Raw genomic sequence first — 21,606 nt, forward strand, 5'->3', positions numbered from 1 at the left:
TATAAAGAAGCTGTTAAAGCCAAAGTACTTGCTATCCATGTACATGTATACACAAATCATGTTTTAAAGTGGTCACAATGTTTGAACCTTGATGCGTCTGCAACGTAAGGTCAAGTTTTTGACCAGATTACATCTGTAACGTTCCAGGCGGCCAAAATTCGGAGCATGGATTATTAATATAAGTAAAACCTTTTGCTTCACAACTGGATCGACGTATTAGGATGAAGTTATGATCCAATAATTTATTTCACAACAATATTGGATAAATGCCTTTCTCCTTATTTAAAATAAACAAGTCTCTGATTCAAAGGAGCCAGGATATTTACTGTACATGATTTGTTAACGTTATTTACATGTATATGGCAATGACATTTTACATGGCGCATCATTAAGACATGATTTTGCAAATAAACAACAAAACAACTGCATTAAGGCCAGATTAGCTGCTTTCAAGTGTGGTATGAACACGTGAGATGATGTCCGTAAGCTTCAATTCAATTTCAACTGATAAGTAATTATTGTGAAATTAATCAAAAGCCTTCTTTCATTTTCGATAAACAATTGCCCGAAATAGCAAAAAATGAGAATAAGGTGGTTGATACGCTATGGCGGATCCAAGTCAGTGGGAGTTTGCATAAAAATAATATACTAGCACTAAAATAATAATGAATGATTACGTTAATAGTGAATCGAATATATTTACTGGGAACTTATTTAGGGTATACATAGAAATTAAGATTTGGAAATTGTTGAATAAATAAAATCTTTAATGGGCGAATTTAGTTTGAAGGAAAGACCCTTTAGAAGCACGACGTCTGGTAAGAAAATCGGGTAGTAATTTTTCAGAACGAGGTAAACAAGGACGCGGGTTGACACGCACCACCGGATAATTGCCTTGAATCGGTTTTAGTTAAGGACGAGTTAACAATTGGGCAGATACTGTACTTTACATTCGACAGCTTTGGTTTAAAATATGCAAATAAATATGTACACTGTATACACTAGCGCAAAATGGCAGTAAACCTTAAACAGCAAGGTTGGGAACATGCAACCCTCCGTTTGGTGGTTTGAGTAATCCGCGATAAACGAAATATGAGTCCCATTTGGTAGGTAAAACAAGCATACCATTTGGGCATTTAACCACCAAATGGAACTAACACCACCAAACGGGGGGTTGTGTCCGACCTGTTAAACATTAATTTGTAATCAATTAACATAATTTGTGTTCTACGTCTATATTATTAAATGATGGATGCATACGACGTGGAAGTTGAATGGGGAAGGAGAATTGTATTTCTTCAAAACAGTCTTTTATCTGAAATTCTTATTTGGAACAGTGAAAAAAAATTAAGGTTAAATTTGAGCTTTAAAAACACAAAAATTGCATGGGAATATGACGCAGTAAATACCGACTTAATGGTTTGAAATTAAATTAAAAACTTCGCTATTTTTTTTCCGGTTATCTGGGCTGCGTTCTAGATCGAAGCTGCTACGTAGGCCTAAGTAAGTAATTGGACTGTTAGCTAGCCTAGCCACTACGTAGATATTCGTAGCCTAAATATTTTATGCTAAGCATCAAATTCAAGATAGCCACATTGGTTACCACATTGTGATAAAAATGAAATCTATTTACTTAGTGATATTTTGTTTATCCTTGTAGTTAACATGATGTCGATGTAATTAGTCTTTAGTTGAATATTATTTTCCAAATTCAAATCAGAGATCTAGCGGCTAACCTAGTAGAACGTTCAATAGACCTAGATATCTACGACCTAGCGGCTAGGCTAGCTGCTATGATCTTGAACGCAGCCCAGCACAACACGTGCTTGTATATATCATCCATTTTAGTTTATATTTTTCATCCCTGCCTGCTCCTCTTAATATCCAGCATTTCTGTTTTTTATTTCAATTTTAAAGAATACGTTAAAAAAAAAAGAAAAAATTAGACACAGTATATATACCAAAATGAACAAAAAGTATGGTTCTACATATTGAGCATTGTATCATTGAAATGTGTAAAGTGTTAATTCACCTGCACTTGTGCAGGAAATCGCCCAGTTATGTTTATATTTTGTGCATTCTGTTAAAATAAGAGTCAATGATACCCTGTTCAAACGAGTAAGAATGCTATAGATAACATTCTGTTATGCTTTCTATTTTTAGCAAGACAGCGTTGAAGACATTTTCATATTTTAATGACATATTCAGTAACATAAATTAACAAGACGGAGTTGAAATTAACATCATATAAATAACAGTAAAGAAATTTGGTCAAAATGACTTCCTTGTTTGCTATCTGTCTGATATGGCATTAAAAATATCACTTTCTTCCGACTCCGAATCATCTGCTCGTAACATCTGCATGGCTTCTTCATTTTGCACTAACATTCCATTCTTTTTTTCTTCATGAGCTGTCAAAAGAAATTTAAAAATAAATAAAAAACATGAAGACAAAATGTCTTATGGGTGTATATACATTATATAAGCTGAGAATATTTATATTTTTAAAAATTTGAATACCTAGAATGGTTAACTTGGACATTTCGAAACGATTCATTATGATATGAAGGTAACCAATCGAGAACAATTCTTTGCTTTGTAAGCATACGTCAATACCTGTGGTTGTTTAGTTTTGTGTAATATTGGTAGAACCATTTTAACAAGAGCTTGGGCTTTAGGTAGTTGTGTCAAACAGCAATGTGACGTAGGCCTGTCTATTTCATGGCTGGCCACTTAGCCATGGCTCTTTGAAAGCAACAAGATATGTCTGGCTTTTGAGCTAAGACTACGCAATCGGTGTATATTTCGCTTGAAACCACGTCATTTTTAACTTGTTTTGACGCAAGAAATAGATAGGTAAGTCCAACCGAAAGTCTAAGGTCTTGTTAAAATGGTTCTAATTTTTATTCAATTCCTCTTACACACCAACATACATATTTAAAAAAAAAAACAGTCTTAATTATAAGTACTGGTACTTCTGTAAAGATTTCCATGACACAGTAATAACTTAAATAATAGTTTAAAATAAAAACTGGATTTTCTTCTAGTTAAAAACTTGATCATGTAACTAAGTTTCAATCACTATGTAATCCATACGTATAGTCAATTAACCTATAAAGTGTATGATTTCATCATGCACACTTTGTTTATCGTGTATTTTACTAAATGTTGAGACTTATTGAACCAAGCACTGTTAAAAAAACGCATCCAAAGGTTGTTTTTAAAAGTTTGAATATTATTAGTAGTTGTTTGAACAGATTACTTTCAAGAAAAAAAAAGGTATGGGAAAACATTCTCAGTAGATGTAAACATATAACATCTATACAATATCATTAATTATTATACTTTCATGTTAAATACTGAAATCTGATTGCCTTAGACACAGTTGATAATCCGTTCTATTACCCTCAGCGTTAGCAACACACTTAGCAACGGGTAACACAACGAATTGTTACATGCGCGTAAATCATGCGCGTATGGTTTGCCGTAGAATTCATGTCATTTCTATATAAAAGTAGTAAAAAATACTCTAAAATTCAGACATTTAGTATAATAAAATAAATAGTGCCTGTTTGGGAGGATAACAGTTGAAATTGACACCCCTCGAAAACCATTGTCAACCTCTGCTTCGCGTCGGTTGACAATGGTTTCATCTGGGTGTCAATTTCAACTGTTACCCTCCCAAACAGGCACTATTTATATATTGTGATATTGTAATTTTTAGAAAGAAGCTTTTTAAAAACAATTTTTCAATATTTTCCCTTGATGAACTCTGCATATTCCTTGGGGTGAGTGAATTTTTCTGTGCTTTATATATCTTATTTTTGGGAGTTGTTTTCAATCAACTCTCATATGCAGTTACTCTGGCAAACCGAAACTGAAACAGTGTTTGGACCTACGCACAAATCATCACCGCTGACAAGATTTAGTTCTTGAAAATAATCCATAAATGTAATGTATCTTGAAACATTGTGTTTTAAGAAACTTATTTATGAACACCTTGAAAATAGTCAGATGTTAAATAGTACAAACAATTTAGATATTTTTTGCAGTCGAATGTATTCATACGCCAGAGTTCAATATAGTCTCGTTCAACCATCGGCTGTCTCTGTAAATCTCCGACAAGCAGAGAGTCATGCTATATTTAGAGGTCATCAAGCTATCATGTGACCTGGTGTACACATTCTCTTGCTTGTGGGAGAGCCAAGCATCTGGTTGAACAAGACTAGAGTTCATTATTGCTTGGATCCATACAATTTTTGGAATATTTCGAGTACTTGTACATATAAGACAACACGATTCATATGGGGTTTTCTCGAAATTCTTGTCGGAAAAGTCCGAGAATTCATATCATAAAAATATGCTTAATTCAAACACAGGTTATAAACTACTTGCAAAGCAAAGTAACATATCGTTGATTTTAAAATGATTAATAAATGATATAATCAACTCCCATCAGTACTTCAGTATTTTGATTTATCTATGGGCCGGTATATGTCAATTAATTTGAGAGTTATTGCAATGTCTGCGCTTATAATACATATATTTCTATCCAATGTGTATTGTTACAATCCTCTCAGATTGCTTTTAATGTATTTCACCTCCATCTCAAAGACCATGTACAGCCAAGCCAGCATGCTAGGTTCCATTCATCATCAAAAGTATGTTTTTGTATTTGCCAAGATGACCAGATGGTTAGCATGCTGGTGGCCCACTGCTAGGAGAGTGGGTTTCAAAGGTTTTCAGATCCAACCCTGACAGAGGCGGTAGTGAAGCTCCAATAATTAAATATATTTAAATATAAGACTTGCCCTTCAAAATATGTTCAAAACTTTGTTATTCTTACCAGACATGGCTTTAACTATGACATGAATGGAGATGCCAAGCAAGCACACAATGAGTCCTATTCCATTGACAAAGTTCATACGATCTCCATTGACACTAGCTGCTAAGTACAGAGTGCAAACTTCCTACAAAAAAGTGCAAAAGAATTATCTGCAACTAAATTCAAAGCTATAAACAAAACAAAATTAATATAAACCAAATTGAATATTTCCTCATAAATTTATATTAAAGCAAAGCATTGCATGTACATAAATGTACAATGTCATGTACTTTGTTTCTGTTTACCTTATTAATAAGAACTTACAAGTACCTTAAAGTACATTGTACATATTTAAACATAATTAGATCATCTGACATTTATAATAAATATTAACCATGCAGATTACATGAAAAAGTTACAGAACTGAATGTATGGACAACTATCAGAGCAACTAGAAATGGATATTATAATTTTGTCTGTTGAAGGATAACATTTTTCGCATATATCTCCTGCACATTTGCATACTAGTATTCATAATACAGGACGACAATAAGGATAAAATGACTACATGTAAAGTTCAGATTTCCTAAGAAACAATGAAGAAAATACTCATGTAAATACCCAAAGAGTACCTACCTTAAATATCCCAGCTATTGATAATGTAAGACTGGATGTGCTAGCTAACAATAAAAATTCACTAAATTCCAGAAAGAATGCAATTAATGCCCCCAGGAAGACAAGACCAAGATTTCGCAGGATTAACGATGTCTCTGTGTATGCAAAAAAGTCCTCTTTTGTGCTCAGTTTTATTCCTGTAACAAAACAAGGAGCAAAAATTTATTCTGAAGGACATATTGTTTGATGTATGACCACTGGTCGCCTGAGTGATAAGCAAACCTACATTGCAGTAGTGCAGCTCAATCCATCATTTGTTCGAAGAAAAGTTCTAGAATCACCTGTCAGTGAACAACTAATTGTCCAATTCTAGCCCACTTGGCTTACTAGTTTTCATTTTTCATTGCACAACAAAGGCAAGATATTTATCATAATACTTTTCTTTTAAGCTCAAAAAGAGGAGAATACATGTATCTATCGACAACTATATTTAGGGTATGATAAACCAATCTTGCTAATACATAGAGGCAATATAAAGGCAAAAATTTGATTAATTGGGGACCTAAATGGATAAAATATTTTGAATAATATAATTATGTATTTATCAATTTGCACCATAAAATGAATATGTGATTGAAGATTAAATGTCAAATGTTTTATTAAGTTTTTGTTTTTTTACAGTAAAAGTGTAATTAATAATTTTAGATATCAAAATTCATAAATGAAAACTTATGCCACAATTGTATTTTTATACATAAAAGGTTTCCTGTTAATATTGTTAAAATCGGATATCGACCAATTTTACCTTTTGTGGCTTTAGCTCTTAGAAAGACATACAGAGTTAAAGACAAAGAGATAAACAAAATGAGGCCATAAAATCTCACTTTTAAAAGCATATACAGTGCAAGTGAGCATTAAATGACAATTTTTAAAGTGGTCTCAAGACTTAAATCATTTTTCTAAAATCAAACAAAGCTCGAGTTTACCAAATACGTAAATTGTATCAATCCAAGCAATTTGAGCCCTAGCTATGAAACTATGGTGATAGGGACCTTAAAATTCACACATCTCTATATGAAGTAAAGCAGTCTGATTCAGAGATGATGGAGATGATGGAGATGCATTTGTACCATCGTTATGGTACAGATCCTATATTAGAACATAGAAATTAACTACTAGCTGGTATATTTTCCAAATAAAAAATTAGTTTGCAAGATCCAAATTATAAAGATCACAATTAAGTGGCAACTGGACAGTTGATACTTTGTATGAAATAATACATGTATTGCAATTTGATTTATCAAGAAATATACAATAATTCTTTAACTTTCATGGAAAAACTAATACATGTACCAAAATATTAAAAATTATAGACTTGTTAAACTGCTCCTCTACAATATGCTATACCGTTTAGACCTTTTTGGGGGGAGGGAGGGACAGGACACAAATTTAACACATTGGGGCCTACAAGGTATACCATTAATTTTGGCGAATATAATTTTGGTGAATCCTTTACCCTTCATTAAAAATCTACTGTTAGTTTCTTTTTAATAGTTGAGAAGTTAATATACATGAGCAAAAATCCTATGTCGCCATTACAATGTGGTAAAATTTGATGTCCAACACTGGCTTCACACACTTTTATATTTTCAATATAAATAACTAAATAGTTCTTAATATATGCATGAAAAAAGTTAAAGGTTTTGGGTGTCAGAAAAAATACATGCAACAGTGCAGTTTATTATGAAGTAGGTAGATTTCCACTAGAAATTTTCAGGAAACAAAAAATTTTTTCAATGATGTTTTAAATTAAGAAACAGTAAAACCTGTATTTTAAAAGCATGCTACGAAGACATGGTGAAAAATAATGAAACATGGATTTCAAATATTAGGGAAGAATTGTGCACCATAGGCTTAGCCGATTTATATCAAAGTACATGTACTATGAAAGAATCTGTTATTTTAGATATTATATATAATAGAATGTGTGATGTCTTTAAACAAAAAGTTGTTAACGATATAAGCAATGCATCAAAATGTATATTATATAAGCATGTTGTTGATCATTTTTGTTTACAAGTTTATCTAAAGAAACCATGCAATTCATGTAAAATATCGTAATTTAATTACACGCTTACAGTTGTCCTCACATGACTTAAAGATTGGAACAGGGAGGTATGATAATTTAACACGTGATTGTCAAAAATGTGAATCTTGCAACTTAAAAGTAATTAAAAATGAATTCCATTTTTTACTTATTTGTCCATCACTTCTTAGTTTAAGAGATAAGTATATTAAAAAATACTACTCCCGAATAAACCAAGTGTCTATAAAGTTATACAGTTATTATCTACCTCTAATACTAAGGAACTGTGTAATTTAGGTAAATATTTATACAATTCATGTATAATGCAAACATGCAACGAACACTCAATGTGAATTATCAAAATTCATTATGTACACTTTGTTTGTCTTAGTGTTTATTTAATATGTATATATTTACATGTATAACCTATGAGATATTTATCACTTGGAATAAATAACTTGAACTAAACAGACAATTATCTGCACTTAAGTCGATAATGAATCACATGTCTCTAAAAACAATTAACACAAGCGAACACCCCTGTCAGTGGAGATAATTACATACCTGAACAAGGAAAAGTGATGTGGTGTTTAAACAATGAACTTCAGTTTACCCTTATTAGTTTACATTAGTTTTGCATTGATTTTGAGTAAATGTACATTTGTATATTTGTATCTGTAACACTGTGTGCACTGTTTGTAACGACCCTTTTTTATCATTCCTACTGACTAATATTATCTATGTAAATAAAATCTACATAGAAAGAACTTGTATTTGGTGGTTTTAATTTTGATGAAATGTTAAAAATCACCAATATAGGCCAAAATTATATCCCCCCCCAAAAAAAACTAGCTATATACGGTAATACAGGATCTAACAACATCTTGTAAAGGGTCATCTCCGAGCGACCTTTCAATAATGAGTAAACATAAAATGAAAGCTAATCAGATTCAAGCAGAAAAAAAACAAGTCTTAAAATAGTTTGATAGCTTTTTTTTTTTTTACAGTTCTAACGCTCTTTCTTATGCCAAGTTAAGCTTTTCTGCCAAAATGTGTGTGTAATGTTCGTCTGATCTGCTATTCCTTTATATTTACTTCTATTATATCATATTATATTATATTCTACTTCTATGATTCCCTCTCTCTTTCTTATGAAAACTTATATAGTTAATTCATAGCTCTATAGAAACTGACAGGACTGAAATCTACACGCCTGTTTATCGAATGGTTGAAACCTACAATGACCAAGTGAAACTGACAGGACTAAAATGTGGGTTATAAAGGTAGCGATCATTCATTGCAGAAAAACTTTTTAAAACCTGCTTATGCTGGTTATGTATTTTTTATGCAATGTCGTCACCTTCATATCCTTCATGAATCACCATAGAGAGCATTTTATTTTTTAAGTGAATCATGCAAACAACAATAACACAAACTTAAAAATCGACACATGAGTATGATGACTTTGTTTACTCAGGTTACTCAGGTTATTGAGGTTCATTGGTGATAAAGAAACACATGTCCGAACTATCAGTCAAAATTTTGACAGCAGTGATTTCATTGGCTGTTTGAAAGTCCACTCTGGGATGACTCCTTAGAGGGTGTATAGCATATCGTAGAGGAGCGCGACTTTACAAGTCTAATTTTAATTAGACTGAATAAATACATGTTGGTTACATGATAATTTGGCAAAAAAAAATTTTTTTTATCAAATACCATCCCATTTTCATATCCTCATCAAACTCAAAGAATGATTCTTTTCCCTGACATTTACGTAATTTTACTATTAAAAATACAGAATTATAAACATCTTTTAATATTGTGCATAATCATGTAAACCCATTTAAGCCTCACTGGTAAGACATAAATAAACTTAAGGTAAACAATTTAAAAAGGAACATGAAAACATGTCTAGACAATAGTAATATATGTTTGTTTAAAAGATCAATACTTTTTCACAATAATAATGTCATTCTCACCTTCAAAATAAACTGATAATGGAAGCAGTCCAATAATCATCCATGGTTGGACATGATACATCAAATCTAATGGATTATGCAAACCTGAAATCAAACATGTATTTTAATTATGCGCTCTATGTTTTCGGAAGGAAAAACTGCTTGAAAACAAGCTGTTTTATGCTAAAAATGCAAAAATGGCGAGAAAAGGTTGTCTTTACAATGTCATATTTCTAAATTGTGGGCACTTGAACCAAAATGAATATTATGTAAACATATCATATACATATCTGTACTAAGAAAACAAAGAATGATAGTAAATTGATGATGTTCATTTTAGGGGGCCATTTTAGGCCCTTATCATATATAGTCCTTTTTAAAAGATTTTCTTTATATATTCCTATATAAAAATTTATCCCACAATTGTGGCCCCACCCTACCCCCGGGAACCATGATTTGAACAAACTTGAATTTACACTATCTGAGGATGCGCGCTTCCACTCAAATCTGAGCTTTCCTGGCCTAATAGTTTTTGAGAAGAAGATTTTTAAAGATTTTCTCTATATATTCCTATGTAAAACTTGATCCCCCAATTGTGGCCCCACCCTACCCCCGGGGACTATGATTTGAACAAACTTGAATCTACACTACCTGGGGATGCTTCCATTTTAATTTGAGCTTTTCTAGCCTAATAGTTTTTGAGAAGAAGATTTTTAAAGATTTTCTCTATATATTCCTAGTATGTAAAACTTGATCCCCCAATTGTGGCCCCAATCTACCCCCGGGGACCATGATTTGAACAAACTTGAATCTACACTATCTGAGAATGCTTCCACTCAAAGTTGAGCTTTCTTGGCCAAATAGTTTTTAAAAGAAATTTTTTAAAAGATTTTCTCTATATATTCCTATATAAAAATTCTCCCACAATTGTGGCCCCACCCTACCCCCGGGAACCATGATTTGAACAAACTTGAATCTACACTATCTGAGAATGCTTCCACTCAAAGTTGAGCTCTCCTAGCCTAATAGTTTTTGAGAAGAAGATTTTTAAAGATTTTCTCTATATATTCCTATGTAAAACTTGATCCCCCAATTGTGGCCCCAATCTACCCCCGGGGACCATGATTTGAACAAACTTGAATCTACACTATCTGAGAATGCTTCCACTCAAAGTTGAGCTTTCTTGGCCAAATAGTTTTTAAAAGAAATTTTTTAAAAGATTTTCTCTATATATTCCTATATAAAAATTTCTCCCACAATTGTGGCCCCACCCTACCCCCGGGAACCATGATTTGAACAAACTTGAATCTACACTATCTGAGAATGCTTCCACTCAAAGTTGAGCTCTCCTAGCCTAATAGTTTTTGAGGAAGAAGATTTTTAAAGATTTTCTCTATATATTCCTATGTAAAACTTGATCCCCCAATTGTGGCCCCAATCTACCCCCGGGGACTATGATTTGAACAAACTTGAATCTGCACTTCCTGAGGATGCTTCCATTTTAATTTGAGCTTTTCTGGCCTAATAGTTTTTGAGAAGAAGATTTTTAAAGATTTTCTCTATATATTCCTATGTAAAACTTGATCCCACAATTGTGGCCCCACCCTACCCCTGGGGACCATGATTTGAACAAACTTGAATCTACATTATCTTAGGATGGTTACACGCCAATTTGAGCTTTCTTGGCCAAGTAGTTTTTGAGAAGAAGATTTTTAAAGATGTTTTCTATATATTCCTATGTAAAACTTGACCCCCCTCTTGTGGCCCCACCCTACCCCTGGGGACCATGATTTGAACAGACTTGAATCTACACTACCTGATGATGCCTCCACACAAGTTTAAGCTTTTCAGGCCAAATAATTTTGAGAAAAAGATTTTTGAAAAATACCAACAAATTTTCAATAATTCTCAGTTATCTCCCCTTTAAAGAGGGCGTGGCACTTCATTTGAACAAACTTGAATCCCCTTCACCTAGTGGTGCTTTGTGCAAAATTTGGTTGAAATCTGCCCAGTGGTTCTTGAGAAGAAGATGAAAATGTGAAAAGTTAACGACGACGACGCCTTTGGCTCAGGTGAGCTAAAAATCATAATGCGTGTATTTTTCCAATTATAGAAAATATTGGATGAATCTATTTCACCGTCCATTTTCTATAAATAACAACTGCTCTTTTTTTTTTTTAAACTGTTGGTCATAAGCAATATTTGTGTGAAGTAAAAACATTCAATGCTTCTCCATAAGAAAGATAATGACCGGACACAAATTTTGCACATTTTCTGCCAGTGACCTTGCCCAAATGACCTTGTGTCAAGGTCATGACACACCCTTTGGTCATAAGCAATCTTTGTGTGATGTAAGAACTTCCAATGTTTCTCCATACGAGGGTCAATCAAAAAATACGAAGACAATGTGGCTGTCTATCATATATTTTTCATGAAAGTCATACTTAACAGATTAATCTGTGCACCAACACTTATGTTATTGATATGCAAATTTTAAGTCCATTTGATGAAACGGTATTTTTGTTACCCCTTTTTAAAAACAACATGTTTTGTCACCACGGCGCACGGTAGCGTTCAAAACATGACGTCAAGATTAAACAAGCACAGTTTATAGATAAACCCCATCTTTATTTCACGCTTAGTCTCTTGTGCCTTTCTCCTTACAATTTAAAATGGCATTGAACCACTTAACATCATTTTTGTTCACATTTGTTCGAGAATCATAAGTTAGTTCTTTAAAGTTTTCATTTTCTTACCCTGTATCTTTTAGTTTACAGTAAGGATAACCCTGAACGCCGGTTGACGTTACTTTTTTTTTTACCAAATATTTACAGATATTCTACTCTCTTTCGGACAGTTTGATATTCAAAATACCACCCCTATAAAATTTATTACAGTTAAAAACAAACTTGCAAATAATTGTTGACTTATTTTTTGCACCATCGAGCATTTTCACAGCTTGTATCGTCCTTTTCCTGAGTTAAATCTGTTTTGTTAGTACTTCTCGTTGCGCCGTGACGCTCGGCGACGTCGATATTATTAGTCAATTCTAAAGAGGACTGTCTGCTTTATTTACTGATATCTGTTCGAAAAAACAATATATCCCGTCATTATTTGGAACATAGAATACCATGGCCATACTTAATTTGAGGTTTCAATATTATTTGGTTTATAGCCCGATTTATAGAGATATTACTTTCAACATTATATAGTTTATTGTTGACATAACACAAATTTTGACCGTGCGCCGTGACCTCATTTTTGCAGGATTAGATTCTTAATAATTCTTAGAAGTAAAGGAATTTTTTAACTTTTTTTCTTGCAAATTGTTTGAAATTATTGTTAAATTATGTCTACAAAATTTAGTAATGATATGACGTTAAGTAACATAGCTATGACAAAAGTCTTCGTATTTTTTGATTGACCCTCGTAAGAAAGATATGGACCGGACACAAATTTTGCACTTTTTCTGCCAGTGATCTTGACCTTGACCTTTCCCAAATGACCTTGGTTCAAGGTCATTACACACCCTTAGGTCATAAGCAATCTTTGTGTGAAGTAAGAACTTCCAATAATTTTCCATAAGAAAGATAATGACCGGACACGAATTTTGTATTTTTTTCTTACAGTTACCTTGACCTTGCCCGAATGACCTTGGGTCAAAGTCATGACACACCCTTAGGTCATAAGCAATCTTTGTGTGAAGTAAGAACTTCCAATGTTTCTCCATAAGAAAGATATGGACTGGACACGATTGCACAGACAGACGGACAGACAGACGGATGGACAGACGGACGGACAGACGGACAAGGTGATTCCTATACACCACCCAAACTTCGTTTGCGGGGGGTATAATAAAATCCATTTTCCCCCTGGATATTCTCATGTTTATAATCATTAGCCCCTTATCTAACAGGATGTCATAGTCATAGTCATATCACATGTTGAGCATTGCAGTTCTCAAAAAGATCCTTAACAATTGTTTATATAAAGGATATAAACCTATATCAAACTCTGAACCTTCTTGTGAGGCCGAAGAATTGTCCTTGGGCCAAAGTCTTAACAATTATAAAGAATCATCTGGCTGATTCTGAGAAAAAGATTTTTAAAGATTTACTCTACATATTCCTATGTAAAACTTTGACCCCCCCCCCCATCCATTGTGGCCCCACCCTACTCCTGGGGGTGTCATTATTTTCACAACTTTGAATCTACATTACCTGAGGATGCTTCCACACAAGTTTAAGCTTTCCTGGCTGATTAGTTTTTGAGAAGAAGATTTTAAAAGATTTACTCTATATATTCCTATGTTAAACTTTGAGCCCCCATTGTGGCCCCACCCTACTCCTGGGGGTGTCATTATTTTCACAACTTTGAATCTACACTATTTGAGGATGCTTCCACACAAGTTTCAGCTTTCCTGGCTGATTAGTTTTTGAGAAGAAGATATTTAAAGATTTACTTTATATATTCCTATTTTAAACTTCGACCCCCCATTGTGGCCCCACCCTACCCCGGGGGTCATGATTTTCACAACTTTGAATCTACACTGCCTGAGGATGCTTCCACACAAGTTACAGTTTTCCTGGTCTTATGGCTCGTGAGAAAAAGATTTTTGAAAAATTCTCGAAAATTTTCATAAATTCCTAATAATCTCCCTTTGCAAGAAAGGTGTGGTCCTTTATTTTCACAACTTTGAATCCCTTTAGGCTGAGGATGCTTTGTGCCAAGTTTGGTTGAAATTGGCCCAGTGGTTCTTGAGAAGATGTTGAAAATGTGAAAAGTTTACAGACAGACGGACGACAGACAAAATGTGATCAGAATAGCTCACTTGAGCTTTCAACTCAGGTGAGCTAAAAATCATTACTTACATAATAGTAAAGACATAAACTAATTAGAATAACATTACAAGAGGCAATTAATATCTACATTATCTGAGGTTGCTTTCACTAAAGTTACAGCTTTTCTACGCAAATGTTTTTTTTTTGAAAAAATTAAAATATTTTAAAGATTTAGTCTATATATTCCTATGTAAAAAGTCGACCCCCGGGGGTTATGATTTTCACAACTTTGAATCTACACTACCTGAGAATGCTTTCATCACATAAGGTTCAGCTTTCCTGGCCAAATGGTTCTTGGAAGAAGATTTTTAAAGATTTACTCTATATATTTCTATGTAAAATTGGACCCCCCTTTATGGCCCCACCCTACCATCGGGGGGGGGGGGGGGGGGGGGGGGGGGGGTGATTTTCACAACTTTTAATCTACACTACCTGAGGATGCTTCCACATCAGTTTCAGCTTTCCTGGCCTAACAGTTTCTGAGAAGAAGATTTTTAAAGATTTACTCTATATATTCCTATGTAAAAATTTGACCCCCCATTGTAGTCCCATCCTACCCCTGGGGATCATGATTTTCACAGCTTTGAATCAACACTACCTGAGGATGCTTCCATTTAAATTGCAGCTTTCCTTGCTTTATATTTCTTGAGAAGAAGATTTTTGATAAATTCTAAAAAATTATTAATAATTCCTAATTATCTCTCCTTGTAAAAAGGTGTGATCCTTAATTTTCACAACTTTGAACCCTCCATTAGCCTAAGGATGCTTTGTGCCAAGTTTGGTTGAAATTGGACCAGTTCTTTACATGATGTTGAAAATGTGAATAGTTTACAGATGGACAGACAGACGGACGACAGACAAAATGTGATCAGAATAGCTTACTTGAGCTTTCACCTCAGGTGAGCTAAAATCTCCAATATAGATGAGAATGCATGGTTTTAGATTGAGGACAGCATGGTCCTGACATAAAAGCTACCATCAAAAGTAGGATGATACTTCTTCAGAACTTCATAGAATTGTTTCAAATTGTTTATAAGGCTGCCCAAAGTTAATTCTTTATTTGCTGTAATATTAAAATGTACACTTCATTTCCCTGCATCTTTTTAATCAACTGAAAAACATGGATTTTTTTTTGTAATATTAAAATGTACACTTCATTTCCCTGCATCTTTTTAATCAAACAAAAAACCATGGGATTTTTGGAGAGCCCTTGTATGGTACTCATTGGTCAAAGTACAGAGTGTATTATGAGTAGCAATTTTTGTTCTTTTTATAGTCTGTTCAATGCTTTACTAAATGAGTCTAGATTAATTAGGTGGAATAACACATCATCACAAAATGGCTGACCTCTGATCGAAACAACATTTTGTTTCATCAAAAGGATTTTATCAACGGCAACATGGAACTAACTCCATAACTGAGTGGATAAAGTGTCGGGCTTGTGATCCATACATCCCTAGTTCGAATCCCACAGGGGCTTTTGTTGTTACTGATTGAATTGAGTTGTTCAGATATTCATTTTTTAACACCAAAATGCAAATTTTTCACTTATTTGACATATGTACAGATCTATTATCATTATATCTTTCATAATCAAATATTTGACTGCTAATTTGAGTGACTTTTTTTAGGTGTGTTATTCCACCTAATATAATCTTGAAAGAGCCTATAAATGTACTTGTACAATGTATGTGGTATCATTTATCAATTAAAAGTACATTGTGTATGCCTAGCAAGAAACTTTTTGGTTCTTACTATTCATATTATTTTTAAAAAGCCTAAGTATTTGAGAGACTGTGAAAAATAATGCAAAGAATGGTAACTCTTCAATAAAATTTTTCATACAATTTATTATAATATACTTTCAGATATTTGTGAGAATCTACCAAGCATTTTTAATGTAGGGTTTTTTTTTTTGGTAGATTAAAAAAAAATATTAATTTACAACATGATGTATTTCATGATTGCTTTGATTTTTTGGGGCAATTTTGGGGGGTATTTTGACCACACAAGTTTAAAAATCTATAAAAAAAACATAAGGTATTTTGTAAAAGATAAATTAATAATAAAGCCTCTCAAAATGAAGCATATATGTACATTGAGATATTCTTTTATCAGACTCCATGCATACTATTAGATTAAAATGCATGCAACAAATTTATCATGTAGACTTCGTGCACTGGTGTAGCAATCCATCTAAATTTTCTCTCCTTTTGGGTCTTCTCCCATCCCTGACATTGTTGTTTTCTGTCCCTTATCTTGTTTTTTTCCCCTGCCGCCCTTCCTACCTTGTCGTTTTCATATCGTCCCTTACCTAGTTTGTTTTTCTGTGTGACAAGCTGAGCCAGAGTCCACCTGAGTCCAGACAGCAGACTGGCTGAGAGCACCATCACAAAGCCCTTCATGTTGAACTGTGTGGAGTGGAATGTGAACATGAACAGTCCTCCTGCTATAAATAGCACCACTACAACCAGGACCAGCCTCTGTTTGAAAATACATGACCAGAAACATTCCAGTGAATAGGCAGTTATTTACCGACCAAAAGGAGACAGGGATAGCACTTCATTACACTTTTTTTTATCCATTGCCATTTCTCCATGTTCATTTTTTATTTCTCTATTGGAAAAAAAATTCCTAATGCTTGCATGGGTATATTATAATTGCTTTTTATTGAAATAACTTAAAGAAATCAAACCGATATATTAGATTTCAAATATTCAATAACATATTGTTTAATATACTTACAGGTTTTTCTAATCTGAACAATAGTGAAAATCCTAAAATAAATATCACAGCTGTTGATTTCGTCATGGTATATCTACAAAATAAGAGTAAGTTCATGATGAAAAATATAAATATTAAACATTAATTTATTCGAAACAGTCTGTGTATATAAAAACAGTTATTTTACTTACAAAGATACAGTAATGAATTCAAAACTCCAGTTTGATAATGCTATATCCATAATGCTGGCAATGCCTGTAACAAAATTAGCAAAAAAATTAATCAGTTGGTGTACCGGTAAATGTAGTTCATAAAGGCGTGAATGTTTAAAGTATATAAACATGCATGTATAATCTAACAATAAATGTGTATATACATGTGTGTTAAACTTTATCAAGAGTTTATCCAATAAAGGATACCAAATAACTGACTAGTGTTTACCTGCACAGACTTTTGATTACTTTATACTAATGAACGAAACAAACCCATTTTAGCTATCTACACTGTATTTCAATAAAGGGTGAAACTTTAAAAAAATAATAATAAATCAAACCAACTTAGGGTCTGCTTCATAATTGAATGCAATAAGCAAACCCTAAAAGCAGATGTTAGGTATGCCTTAATTTATTAGCAGAGTATGAGCGAACACAGAGAGTAAACCCCAGGTGAATGCACAGTGGACCCAAAAAGATTTTAAATTTTTGCATAGCAAATCAAGGGCAAATGCAAAGCAAACCAAATGCTCACTTTTGAGGTGTGCTCTGGTGTAAGTTTGTGTCTCCAGGATCAGATATGAGTATAAAATGCATTCAAACAGTTGAAACTATATAAATCTTGAAGCTTTGAAATGACATTAAATTGTACAAAATTAAAATATAACATCAAGTATCGATACAATTGTGATGATAGAATTAGGGTGACATTGGCATTCTTTGACACAATATTAACTATTTTTTCAGCTGATCTGTCCAAATATAGTGCAATTATTTTGTGTGCAGTAAATTGTAGGTCATCCATCCAAAATTTTTTTCAGACCGGTAACTATAGACCTGCAGCTAATTGGACCAGTTCTTATCTCCTGTTTCTAGGGAATGAAAGTCAATAACTCCTTCTGGATAGGACACCAGTCCATTGCAGGTTAATCTCCAGCATAAGCCATTACTCAATCCAGCTAAGGGACTGAGACAATGTCAATAAACTGTCTTCTTTTAAGGACAACATGTTTATCTTTTAAAAAGATGCGTGAGCTAGCGCTACAGCCATCATAAAATGCAGAAGTAGATTTCTAAACCATTGGTTAATTTTCTGAATCAATGTTTAATAGGAGGTCACAGTGGTGCACTAAAATTGTGTTGGAGGTGGAGTGGGGGGTCTCAATTTAGAATTGTACAGAGTGGGCTTCACATCGGCACTGGCATAACTCATTAAGTACCCGGTATGCTTTAATTATTCTGTATTTACTGTAATTTCAATTTTGACGTGAAAAATAAGAGATCAGAAGAACCAATGGTACTATTTTGACATAGCAATCATGTCTTCTTGGGCCTTTCAGGCATGCTCGGAAAACATATCCAAGGTTGTTTCCTGAGCTCAACGGAGAGACCCAGGAGGGTACTTAATAAAAGAGAGCTATTTATTATAATTTTAGAAATAACTTGGCAATATAAGACCTAAGCTACTGTTACATTTTGGCATTTATGTGCAGGTTGAACAATAAAACACAAAACTTCAGATTACATGTAGATGATAAAATGAAATTAACATGGTAGAGTTTATAGTTTAAGTATTCCCAGAATGCCCTTCTGTCAAGTCGAGCATGCATATTCAAGTAAAAAACATACTTTTTGTAAACTTACATAGCTGCTAGCTCTCGAGAGCAAAGCAAAAATAACTACAGCATGGCTTGAACCAGCAACATTCACTGGTAGGTAACTGAGCAAACACTAATGATCATACACTGTACATGTATTGCTCTAGCAACAACATTTTTCCCCAATAAAATTTTCTACTTCAACAAAATTTGTTCCAATGGATTATGATCAAATTTTAAGTTTATTTCTGTACATCCGTTTGTGCCTACAGACCTGTTGGTGCTATCCTTTTGAGATTTTCATTCCACGGAAGAACAACCCTGTCTTCTTTAAGGTACATGGATAGCAGTGTCCTCAGGAATGCAGATATCATGAACTTGACAATTAAGTGAGCCATCGTGAGTGAAAGGGGGACTTCAAAATGCTGCAAAGTAGATGAAGAGAAGTGAAGCTACAGAGTCATAAGTGCATGCAATTAGTTTGACTTTTTATGTATTTGGATCTATTTAGGTGATCATTAAAGCACCATGATGAGTTACCCCTCCTTCAAAAGGAGTTAGGATAATATGATATATGCAAAATCTAAACTCTAATTGTAACATAAAGGTGCATTGTTTATTATCTCATTCTGTAAAATACATCAGTCTATTGGCTGGACAATCACTGTTCTATCAAAGTTGTTCTTTCTGCTCCTTTGAAATTAAAGTATCGTATATCTTGAAACGTTTTAATGGGGATGCTGTACTTTAGTTTAAAAAATTTTCTTTGACATTGTGTTCAATATATATCATTAAATGCAGACAAAGATAACTCATAAATAATGCAGATGTAGATTATATGTAACATTTACATGTATATCATCACTCTGTGGGAGAAAGCAATCTTACCCGTATGAATCTTTGGTTGTAAAAAGTCAGTCCAATGGAAAATGTGTAGAAAAACACAACCAAACAAAATGTCTTCACAGCCGCAACAAAGAAGGAGAATGAACATATTGACTGTTTGACTTCCTTGGCCTTTGGTTCAAGGGCATGTTCCAGTTGATGGAGTTTCTCCAATGGCCTCCGTTTAAATTTAGACATATTTCTTTACTGTAACTCTATAATGGAATAAAAAAAAATTACAGCCAAACATTTCATTATGATAGGAGGTAGTGTTTGAGCCAGCTATTCTGGATGATTTTTTTTATCCCAATGATATCTATCGGCTTACAACAGTTTCTTATATATAATCCACTGGCATTATGCATTAGCAATTAGCTGCAGGTCCGTAGCTGGTGGTCTAAAAAAATTCAGATGGACAACCTGGGAGCTAATGTTCTTTAAAAATTGCAATTTTTGGTGCATAAAAAGTTGAGCTTGATTTGGACTGATAAATCTTTTTGTCACACAGTTCTTTGAAATTAGTTAATTAGTACCATTGAATTCTTCAGATAATTTACTTCTGATGTCATCCCTTTACTTGCCTCAGCTTTTCTTTTAAACACCTTAACCAAAATCAGAAAATAAGTACACATGTATGATAAACTCTCGGGCAGATCAAGTCCACACTATTTAAAATATATGTACATTTTGAGTGTTCTCTTTCAGTTTGATCTGTTTGGGTTTGTTATTTTTAGCATAAGATATTCAAATGGCCAGATGTTTTTTATCCCATCTATCAGCTGTCTATTTAAGCCCATGTGATCTACAATAATAGAACGTCAAATGGTTGTAACGCACAAGTGCTGGTGTTGACACATACCTTTAATCAAGTCATCTTTATTCTTTTTCTCTTGTGCTGAAAAAAATATAATTAACGTGCAGCTCAATTTTGTTACGCCAATACGTGTCAGGTTGTAGTTGAGGAAATTCGAATGCAAAGAGTATTATCACTTTCATAAATATTTTTGCGTTATGGAAATATAAAATAACTTAGATTCTACAAAACACATTTGGTGCGTTTATCATGTAATCCGTGTCCTATGTTTTTTCTTACCCTAAATTGTATAAATTAATTGATACAAGCGAACTAGTACCCCATATGACAAAAACAAAAATAAACAAGATAAAAGTCAAGTCTAAAACGCTAAATATCCGGATCCGAAAAACATTTGAGAGAGAGAGAGAGAGAGAGAGAGAGAGAGAGAGAGAGAGAGAGAGAGAGAGAGAGAGAGGGGGGGGTGTTGCAATAGGTTTTTTCTTATTTCAATTACCTATCCACAAACAACACGAAACCTTTTTTTTTTTAAAAACCCTCATAGTTAAAAAAAGGGAAGTAGTGCAAATAACTAGTCTCCACTCTCGATCACCATTCATCTAAATAACTCAGGAAACTTCCAACATAAATATTTAATAACTGTCTTGTATCATGGTTCAATACAGTTGTATTTAAGAAGTTAAATTCATCCCCGCTGTCCCGTGAAAATTGTACGGTTTTTAAATGATATGGAATTAAAAGAGTTTGCGAACATACACCGCAGCTTGGCTTACATGTCTAACATCGGAGCAAGATGTGCTTTCACAATTTTTCTCATAACTTCAGTTTAAAAACTAAGCACAATGATAGACCAGAAGATGGAGGACCGGGCATACGAAAGTCCAATGAAGTTTCAAAATGTTCAGATCACAACTCCCCCCCCCCCCACCCCCCCCCCCCCCCCCCCGCGACAACGTTCGGCGGTGAATGAGAAATATATCAAACGCGCATGTGGTCGTGAAAATCTTACCGCTTTTACTGTTTTTAATGCATTTTCAGATATTAACCA

The 21,606-nt window shown here is 33.7% G+C and overlaps 1 protein-coding gene across 1 annotated transcript; it reads right to left on the minus strand.

Moving 5' to 3' along the window:
- Positions 1–2,178: 2,178 nt before the first annotated feature.
- LOC105322810 (solute carrier family 35 member C2) lies at positions 2,179–20,917 on the minus strand. Its single transcript, XM_011421704.3, has 11 exons — positions 20,838–20,917; positions 20,604–20,639; positions 19,748–19,959; positions 19,134–19,284; positions 17,241–17,304; positions 17,071–17,143; positions 16,640–16,808; positions 9,506–9,589; positions 5,462–5,637; positions 4,847–4,970; positions 2,179–2,411 (listed from the first exon to the last, which is right to left on the minus strand). Exons 3-11 carry the CDS (start codon positions 19,940–19,942, stop codon positions 2,293–2,295), a joined length of 1,155 nt encoding a protein of 384 aa, XP_011420006.1. The 5' UTR covers positions 19,943–19,959; positions 20,604–20,639; positions 20,838–20,917; the 3' UTR covers positions 2,179–2,292.
- Between the last annotated feature and the right edge of the window lie 689 nt (positions 20,918–21,606).

The sequence above is a fragment of the Magallana gigas genome, chromosome 3 (assembly GCF_963853765.1).
Source record: "Magallana gigas chromosome 3, xbMagGiga1.1, whole genome shotgun sequence".
NCBI classification, from domain to species: domain Eukaryota; kingdom Metazoa; phylum Mollusca; class Bivalvia; order Ostreida; family Ostreidae; genus Magallana; species Magallana gigas.

What these genes read in the sequence shown, in the direction of transcription:
- LOC105322810 (XM_011421704.3), bottom strand. Translation starts at nt 19,942, where the DNA reads ATGTCTAAATTTAAACGGAGGCCATTGGAGAAACTCCATCAACTGGAA. An exon ending in ACAACCAAAGATTCATACGG is followed by an intron (nt 19,285 to 19,747) that starts GTAAGATTGCTT and finishes TCTACTTTGCAG; the next exon opens with CATTTTGAAGTCCCCCTTTC. An exon ending in CAATAGCTGGGATATTTAAG is followed by an intron (nt 4,971 to 5,461) that starts GTAGGTACTCTT and finishes ACTTTTTTGTAG; the next exon opens with GAAGTTTGCACTCTGTACTT.